The sequence below is a fragment of the Triticum urartu genome, chromosome 2A (genome assembly GCF_056163025.1).
Source record: "Triticum urartu cultivar PI428250 chromosome 2A, HENAU_Tu73, whole genome shotgun sequence".
Taxonomy (NCBI): Eukaryota; Viridiplantae; Streptophyta; class Magnoliopsida; order Poales; family Poaceae; genus Triticum; species Triticum urartu.
In genome coordinates, this window is record NC_141874.1 from 433,450,190 (window position 1) to 433,460,191 (window position 10,002).

Below are 10,002 nucleotides of genomic sequence, written 5' to 3' on the forward strand. Positions count from 1 at the left end.
CAAGATCCTCAAGGGATTAGTGGGGGAATCAAATATCTCTTGGTGGAAGTGTAGATCGGGGCCTTCTCAACCACTCCCGAGCAAATCAACAAGTTTGGTTGGCTAGGGAGTGAGATCGGGCGAAAATGGAGCTTGGAGCAATAATGGAGCTTGGTGGTGGAAGAGGTGAGTCAACGGGGAAGAAGGGGACCCCTTATATAGTGTGTGGAAAAGATCCAACTGTTACCCACCAACCAGCCCGCGGCCAGCGGTACTACCGCGCCTGGCCAGCGGTACTACCGCAAGGCCGCGCGGTACTACTTCTTGCAACCAAGCGGTACTACCACACGGCTGTGCGGTACTACCGTACCGACCCGCGGTACTGCCGCAACCCCAGCACAGAACCGATAAACAGACGCACAGGAGCTGGGGGCGGTACTTCCGCACGCGCGGTACTACCGCGTCCCCCCATGCGGTACTACCGCGAGGCAAAAATCCCAGCCAGGGGAGAAGGGAAACTTTCATGCCTACTTCCGCAAAGAAGCGGAAGTAGCAAAAACCCGACACAGTAGTACTGCCGAGGGGCGGTACTACTGCCTGACTGCATAGCGCAGTACTACCGCTCGGCGAAAGCGGTACTACCGTGGGCACCTACGGTACTACCGCGCTACCGCGCGGTACTACCGCGAATGCCCACGGTACTACCGTTGACCTGGGAGCAGTACTACTGCAACCAACAACGGCAACCAGACAAGGGAGGCAAGAAACCGGAGGAAGCTCCAAGGAAGAAGGAGGGGTAAGAAGGAGACGTGTACGTGATGATTCCACCCAAACCTTTCCAACGCGGACCCCCTCTTAATAGTACGTCTTTCCTACGGCTCAAATCCACCAAAATAAACGTAGAAAAGACGTCGTCTTCGTCAGTCTTCGAGGGGCACCCAATCGTCTTGTGCCTAGCAAAGAAGTGTCTGGAATACTCATGGCACACGATTAGTTCGCAAACGCGTTGTCATCAATCACCAAAACACTTAGGGATAAATATGTCCTTACACTATAATTCACTGGAACGTGATAAAAATCTGAAATTTTTACACATGATTGATATACAAATTTTCCACGTTGTCCTAATGTTTCAGATTTTTTGGAGTTCCAAAAGTATAGTTTTTGTTCAGATCATTACAGATTGTTCTGTTTTAGACAGATTCTGTTTTTAGTTGCATAGTGTGCTTGGTTTAATGATGCCATGTATTATATCGGGGGGTATAAGTCATGGAGAACTTAGAATACAATAGGTGTTATGCTATAATAATTATGAATGAGTTTACAACAGTACCTAAAGTTTATGATTTGTCTATTATACTAACGGATCTCACGAGGTTTCTGTTGAGTTTTGTGTGCTGAAGTTTTCAAGTTTTGGGTGAGATCATGATGGATGAAGGAATAAGGAGTGAAAATACCATAAGATTGGGGATGCCCAAGGCACCCCAAGGTAATATTCAAGGAAGACCCAAGCATCTAAGCTTGGGGATGCCCTAGATGGAATCCCCTCTTTCGTCTACAATTCATCGGTACGTTACTTGGAGCTACATTTCTATTCATCACATGATATGAGTTTTACTTGGAGCATCTTGTGCATAGTTTTATTTTGTTTGCTTGTTACTTTGCCACAATCATTGTTTTTTGGACACACCTTTTTGAGAGACACACATATTCATTGTGATTTGTTAGAATACTTTATGAGCTTCACTTATATCTTTTGAGCTATGCAGTTGCTCTTATGCCTCACTTATATCTATTAGAGCACGACGGTGGTTATACTTTATAGAAATGATTGCATTCTCATGCTTCACTTAAATATTTTTGAGAGTCTATTAAATAGGAAGGGGTAATGAGCACGAGTTATAAGACTAGTCCAAAAAGGATAGGTATGTAAGAGTGGTATAATAAAAACTTTCATGTAGATCACAACCATCTTATGCATGTGTACCAAGTTGTCTCGCTCAGTCTACCAACTCACCTTGCAATATCGTTGGTGGATATCTACTTCACGGTATATATCTACTTCACGGTATCACAGATCACCTCTATGTTTGGTACGTCTTAGATATAACCACATTTTTTCTGCTATATTCATGCTACTTTTATATAATTATTTCATAGTTTTGGCATAATTTGTATCATTTTATGGACTAAACTATTAATCCAGTGCCCAGCATGAGTTGTTGTTTTCTACATGTTTTTGAACTTTTCAGAAAACACCATTTCAAGGACATGAAAACTAGAAGAAAAAGGACCACAAAGTTTTGGAACATGATGGAGCCAGAGGATGCAAGAGACAACATAGAGGGACTCTGCAAGTCCCACGTGGCCCGGGCTTGCGGCCTTTGCCTAGGCTACAAGGCGGGAGCACGTGGGTCCCATAGAGCTCCTCTTCGCCACCTCTTGGTGCACCTACCTTTGTATACTCCTAAAAACCCCTAAAACAGTTATCAAAGGTTTTTTTACACTACCACCACCTCATGTTCTGCAGCCCAGTCTGGAAGCCTTTTCTGGTACTCTACTGGAGAGGGAAATTATCGTGGAGCTATCTTCATCGACCTTGCTGCCACCATTTGTATGTGTGAGTGGTCCTCCTTGGCCTATGGGTCCATAATAGTATCTGGATGGCATCCTATCTCCCTTGTCTTTCAATACAATGATCACATGAGCCGCCTAACATGTTTGCGATCCATCTTATGTAATTAATGGGGTGTTTTTTACGGTCAGATGAATTGTCACTTTATGAGAAGATTTATGTATAATTTATTTTGGATTCATATGAGTACTTTGTCACCTGATTTACGAAGATATATGCTCTTTGATCTATTAGTCTTTTGAATAGGCCATGTTTAGATGAATCCCCAAGAGAGAGTTGTGCGTGTGTTAGTTGGGACTAACCTTAAAAAGTTATCTATCTTGGTGACAAAAGGGGGGGTCCTGCACTTTGTTATTGCCACTAAGGATAAAAAGATAGTTTCCTAGTTGTCTTGGTGATGAGCTATATACTAAGGGTTCGTCCTAGCCAACAATGGATTTCTAATAATTATAAGATGAAACAACATTATATATCAGCTTGATTATGAGCTAAAGAGAATATACCATCAACATAATGTCACTTTGCTCAATGCATTACTCTGTTTTTTTACTTAATACTTAGAGATACATGTTGGATAGTGATTTCGTGTGAAGTATCAGTTGTAGATGCAGTTGGATAATAGTCTCTGGATATAATGACTTAATGCATATATGCAATCATGACATATATAATCAACCATAAAACTATAACTTAATCAATATGCAACTAAAATAATCACCATGCCTATGCTATATTTTCTAGAGAGATGCACTAGTGACGTTATGGGTCTCAATCCTTTATTTCTCGTAATCACAACCTCGATTGAATTCTTCTTCTGTTTTTAGTATATGAACCATTTTTTAATTGCTTGCAATCATCACTTCCAACCACATAACATAAATACTTGTAACTAGCAAGGCTAGTGAAGTTGACACCCTCACTAGAGGTGTTGGGGTAAGTGAAGATTTTCAGTTGTGTGCAGGTACTAACCGTTAACTGCAAACCACGACTCCACGGATTGATACCATGGCTCTTAGCTGCATACTATAAACCCTTGCACTTCAGGGCCCAACATAGGTCCACTAATAGCTAAGGATACCGGTATTAATGATGGACAGAAAATTATTAAGGCATGCAAATAATATAACATATTAATTTGTTTATTGAATGTACATGAGAAAATCATACCTCGTGCATGATAACGGATGAGTCAATAGTTAGTGTCATTTATATCTCCTAAGCACAAAGCTAACCGTCTGTTTTTTGTGTGTGTAATGCAACTAAAATCGATCTACATGTTGAAGATACGACCAAGTTATTGAACATATAATGCGAGCTAAGTCCAAGTAATAGGTAAACAATACACTTTGCAAAGTCGAAGCAATTTCCCACTACGAGGAAGTTGAAGTTGGAGTAAGTTTCCAGTTATGAGGAAGTCGAGGTTGAAGCTCGAAATAGGCTTTCACCCTGCTTTATATAAATCAATCACGAAACAGTAAACGGCCTAATGATACAAGATGGTGAGGTAGGCCTCATACAATGCTGATCCAAGGATAACCGGAACACATAGAATGCAAGCGACTATGTCACCAAGAAAGAAAATAGGGAGAACTGAGTACAACACCACACTACGCCCTAAACACCTAAGCTCCACGACAACGGTCCCAGAAGGGAAAACGGCGCAAAGCATTGCCTCTGTCGAGTCCAAAAGGGACAAGGGTCTTCACCCGGAACACTGACACGGAGAGGTGCACCATGACGACGTCTTCAGGAAGAGAGCGGCTCACGCGAGTGTCGTCGTCGTCGGTGACAAAGTGCAGAGCTTTCGCTTGGCAGCTCCCCCGTGCCACCACGAGGTCTTCAGCACCAGTGCAACGAGTTCAGCTCCCCAAATCCGGATCGGGGCGATGCCACTGTCAATGACAGAGAACACGCCCGGGCCACCCTCTGCTCCACCTCCTACCGCCCACATGACCAAGAGGGAAAGCCGCCACCACCCACATGGTGCCCGCTGGAGAGCCAACCATGCAAACCGCCATCCAGAGCCGCCGCTCCGGCGTCCGAGTCCGAGCCACCGCCATCCGTCCACATCACAGAGCACCAACCACGGAAGGAGGAGCAAAAGGTGCATCCTTTCGCTCCTAGCTCGACATTAGTTACAGAATCTGGGTTGATGCCCCCATGATAGGGGTGTCCACACCTACATCCCCAGCCAGTCCTGGTGGACCGGGGGGAGAGGGATGCAACCCCGTGACTACCGACGGCCGCCACCGAGCCCGCTCGTGCGACGCCTCGACGTGGTCACCGGCTCCGACCTATCCGACAAAATAGCAGGCCTGACCACCAACATTAACCACCGCGTCCACGGGGGGAGACCTCATTGCCCGCGGACACCACCTGGATCGAGCCCTCCATCACCTACCCGGAGCGAGAGCTCCGACCTACCTCGTCCCTATGCTGATTCGGCCGAGCACGAGCCCCAGTTCCTGGTCATCTCTGCGGTGCAAAATTGCGTTGCTGGCCCGGATCTAGGAGAAGAGATGGGCTACCACCACCCGCACCCCGCTGCCGAGCACCAACCACCGCCGCCAAGCCGCAGTGGCCGCCTCGCCGGCTAGTGCACCCATGCCCCTGGCCGCCCGCGGAGCCACCCGAACCTGTCGGACCAAGCCACCACGAGCCGGCCCAATGGAGTCACCACCACGTCGAAACGGAGCAGCCGCCAATCCGCGCCGCCCACGGCCCTCGCCACGAGGGCCAGCAGTCGTGCAGATCTGGCTGAAGCAGCCCCGCCACCACAGCCGGATCTGGCTTGCCTGCTCCCTTCCCATGCTCCCATCCGTGCTCCCACTCCATCCTACGGCTGTCTTTTCCTCTTTTTTCTTTCTAATCTAATCATCTCCCCCCTGATTTTAAGGGGATGGGGCCGGGCCTTATTTTGTTTCAATCAAATCATGCCACGTATGTGGGAGCATGGATGGGCGCACGCTGGGGGAACAGGCAAGTCTCGTCCACCACAGCCACCCCCGCACGCGGGTCTGGTCCCTATCACAATTGAGGTTGAAGCAGTTTGCATTTTAACAAAGAAGAGAAGTTACTCATTGAGCTCGCACAAGTTCTATATAATTTGACAGAAGATATCACTATGTACTCCCTCCGTCCCAAAATTCTTGTCTATCTAGACAAAAATAAGACAAGAATTTTAGGACGGAGGGAGTATGAAATTAATATTCTTGTGTTCTTATTCTGTTCATCATATAGTTCTTCAATATTCGGAAATATTTGGTTATAGTAGACATTTGTTTTCCTTACCCCTTTGGACATCACTATGATATAGTATGCTCCGGTGAAAGGCACGAGCAACTTACTACGTACTCCCTCCGTTTTAAAATAGATGACTCAACTTTGTACTAACTTTAGTACAAAGTTAATACAAAGTTGGATCATCTATTTTAGAACGGAGGGGTAGTTGACAATTAAAACTACAACCATACAAAGGGCGATGAAATTAGGCAGCACGTTGATAGCAACATAATCATGGCACATGATTCGGCATGGTTCTCGATTTTACATGCAAACATACGGTCAAGCTTTGGTTCACGCAGTCAAGATAGTCTGGCTTCGTATATAGGGCACAACTATATAAAACTTGTTGTATTTAGCTGTAGGCGGAGAAGCAAATTTCATGAAAATCACACGTGAAAGTTTTCGGAAAAGATCCAAAACAGTTTGAACTACAGGTAGGCAAGATCTACAGCCATGCAAAAACCATCGAGAACAAACCAAACCCCATCTGTAACATACGAAGTATGACCAGTATGGTTTTTAGAAATTGAACTTATCTGGTGAAAACAGTCCTTGAAGAACGATAGGAAAAATAGTAACTTTCTCAGCAATCAGTTGTACAAATTCAACACTTGAGTACAGTCATGGTACTGAAATCAAGATAACGTAACATCCCATGTTAACTTTTCTCTTATTTGTGAAGATTTAACGCAAGAAAACTTGGCTAGCCTGACAGTTTTTAGCTTTACGCAACTCCTGCCTTGGCTAGCTCCTCCAACTTCTTGTCGATCTGGGCTTCTGTCAAGCCGTCCAAGCGCACGCACCTCTCCACGCCCATATCTGACCAGTAGACACACAGTTATACAACATACCTTATACATTAGCTTCAATTCATTAATCCAATACTGTATGCATGAAACAAAAGAAAGGGTGTATTTGGCAATCAATATTCAGTTATTTGTTGATCATAACATGCCTAGCCCTGTGTTTGCAAAACTACAATAGTTTATCACCTTTTCTCAGTTAGTAACTTAGTATGGGTAGTCCGCTTCCTTCAGTACATGATCTATCTCTATATTGACAGTGCAACACACAAGTGCCGAAACTGAGTAAACGATTTCATAGCCTTCTCTTCATTTATCATTTAGTTCTTGTAATTAACATGTATCCATTTTGAGCATTGTGTACAGAATTTCAAAGCCCAATACATGATCTTAATCTGTGCTTCCTTTCTTTGATAGCTCGAAGCCTGTAGGCATCAACATTCCAGACACACCTTTAACATCAGTAGCATGCCTGCCTAACAGTACTATGTAACTTTTGTAACAGGTTATAAGTTGAGAAGAAAGACAGCTGAGCCTGAGCCCAGGATAAACTACATCAAATAATTACTGGATTCGTTAGAATGAGCTCCAAATCCCAAACCCAGACGATCGACCTAGATCAGGAGTCGAGATAGCTGCAGACAGGCCGGAGTTTGCGCACCGAGTCGTAGATCTCAAGCGAAACAAAAAATGATAGCACACGCGGCAGCTAACACCAAAAATCAAAATATGTGGCTCCAAGGGTAACTTACAAATTGAAATGGGCCAATAGATTTTCCAAAAAGAATCTGTTTTCTTCACAATATCGCTTATCAAGACTTCATTGGCATAGATTTATTGGAGTATATGTTTTGCGGGTCTATGAGATAAAACCCGTTTGACATATTAAAGCCCTACTTCTATAAGCATAATACAGTCATACATATTTCTTTGGATACTTGCATGATAATAACATAGAAGAGTTATGACAAGCAGAACAATAGTAGTCAAAGGCTACAAGAAAATGCTTATTAAGGATATCCTACCTTATATTAGAAAATTTGGCATCAGACCAAACTCTTTCCTGGTTTGTTTCCTACAACAACTTTTCTAGAGGGGCACGAAGCAATTTCATCAAGCTGTTGCATTCAACCACACACAAGTATTCCCAACTTCTGTTTATACGAGAAGACGACTTAAACAATCATGTTGTTTTTTGTTACTGGTGGAGAAGGAAGCTATCCCTTACATAAGCCAGGCTTTTGACTTACACTAGCTAATTGCCTGTGCGTTGGAACGGGCATACACATTCTAATGTTTAACATCAATCATGTCTACATATACCTTTAGAATACTCATGTACATTATGCGGTATTATTCATTTGATTTACTGTTAAATAATTTTTGCTCCTCCACCAACCCCTCTCTCTTTATCTAAAAAACAGAAACTTGATTAACCTTTAAAAAACAAACCCAGTGTATAGAGGGAATAGAGAGGAGGATGGACGTGCGTGCGTGGGTTGTAGCAGGCTTTCCCCTGATTTTTCTTGGCTTTATAAGCATGGAATGGAGGCAGATGAAGGTTGAGCGAAATGAGAACGCCATGTCTTTTTTAGGTAGTGTAGATGTAGATAATCCCAATTTTCTGACCAAAGAGCTTATTGCAGTTATCCACGTTTATCTGCAGTTTTGGTTCTATCATCTTGTCTGACAAGCTCAAACTTGGTCAAATTTCCAAAGTTATCAAGCATCCAGATTTTTGGCAATCATAGACTGACCTTCATTTAGTCAATGTGGTAATATGTGTTTATGCCATGTTTTCGATGTATTAACTTCACTGTACTTATGTAACTGCTTCAATTGTATATACATTTGATACTAAATCATCTTAATGTGCTACAGTGTACCTATAGCAAAGAATGACAGAGCAACGGAAAAACAAACAAAATAGATGCACTATGCTGCATGATACAAGTGGTGAGGGCAGCATTTGGGCAACATCAAAATTCTTTTCCACCGATACATAAGGATGAAAATTCCTCCCATCTCACATCCTCAGCCTTTTTAAGTGGGGGTATACCGAAGCAAAACTCTACTTCTGATACTAAATAATCTTAATGCGCTATATAGTTAACCTATAGCAAAGAATGACAGAGCACGGGAAAACCAAACAAAATGGATGCACTATGCTGTGTGATACAAGCGGTGAGGGCAGCATTTGGGCACATCAAAATTCTTTTCCACCCACACATAAAGATGAACATTCCTCCCATGTCACGCGCTCAAAATTTCGAGATGAACAATGGAAATCTCTGTGGAACCGTACAACCTCACATGGATATCTGGACAGGTCCCAAGTCCCCACTTGCCATGTCCCCCAAGATAACAAGATCCGGTAGTTCCAACAGAAACATTTCACACTTGCAAGATGCGAGGGTTCCGAAGATCAATAGACCGGAACAGACCCTCCCGGGAACCATGGCAAGAGCAAGATCTCGGGTTCCCGGGAAAGATGGGATCGAGGGCTGCTTACCGTAGCGCGCCCAGAGCTGAGGCTGGACGCCGGAGCACTCGCGGATGAGGACGGGGAGGGTGGGGTTGCGGGTCTTGATGTCACCGTAGTTCTTCTTCACGAACTCCCTGCGAATCAGATCAGAAATCCAACACCACGACATAAGCGAGCGACGAACCGATTGTAGAGAGAGAGAAATGGGGGAAGAGAAGCGGGTGCGTGGGTGCTACCGGGCGGGGCCGCTGGCAGGGGAAGACTGGCAGAAGAGGAAGCGGATCTCCTTCACGTTCCGGGATAGGCTCGCCCGCCACGCCATCGCCGCCGGCTCGTTCCTTGGATTCTCTTCTCTTCTCCTCTCTTCTCGGACCCCTTCTCTTCTCTCCCTGGGTTGTATCTTCCTCTGCTGGGGAACGAACGAACTGCCCAGCTGCGGCTGTCTCGTTGGATTCACATTCACGCCGTCCGATCCGGAAAACGGTGTATGGCCGTCAGATTAGGGTTCCGTCTCCACAAAAGTATATTTCCCCGGGAAAAAGAAAAAGGGCGCTAACTTTGGGCCGGTCCTGCATGGGCCACTGGATCTGTCTAACACGGAGCGCACGAAACCGCTCGATCACGCACGTATCAAACGGGCTCAATGTAGGCTCGGTCGTCGTCTTCCTCATCCGTCGCACATCGTTGACTCTGGCCGCCGTCGCCGTCTACCACACCCCGCGTTTCTCGTGGCTCGCCGCATCGATGGCTCGCCATGGCTGCCGCTCATCGTCTCCGCTGCAGTAAAAAAGGTACCAACTGCATCAAAAAAAGGC

At 44.9% G+C, this 10,002-nt stretch overlaps 1 protein-coding gene across 1 annotated transcript; it reads right to left on the bottom strand.

The window, feature by feature from the left end:
• Positions 1-6,451: 6,451 nt before the first annotated feature.
• On the bottom strand, positions 6,452-9,680 carry LOC125537862 (NADH-ubiquinone oxidoreductase B8 subunit). Its single transcript, XM_048701180.2, has 3 exons — positions 9,424-9,680; positions 9,215-9,321; positions 6,452-6,718 (listed from the first exon to the last, which is right to left on the bottom strand). The coding sequence occupies exons 1-3, from the start codon at positions 9,507-9,509 to the stop codon at positions 6,624-6,626; spliced, it is 288 nt and encodes a 95-aa protein (XP_048557137.1). The 5' UTR covers positions 9,510-9,680; the 3' UTR covers positions 6,452-6,623.
• Between the last annotated feature and the right edge of the window lie 322 nt (positions 9,681-10,002).

Coding starts and splice junctions, on each gene's coding strand:
- LOC125537862 (XM_048701180.2), bottom strand. CDS start 9,509: ATGGCGTGGCGGGCGAGCCTATCCCGGAACGTGAAGGAGATCCGCTTC. Junction 9,322..9,423: donor CCTGCCAGCGGCCCCGCCCG/GTAGCACCCACG, acceptor TCTGATTCGCAG/GGAGTTCGTGAAGAAGAACT. Junction 6,719..9,214: donor TCAGCTCTGGGCGCGCTACG/GTAAGCAGCCCT, acceptor TCTACTGGTCAG/ATATGGGCGTGGAGAGGTGC.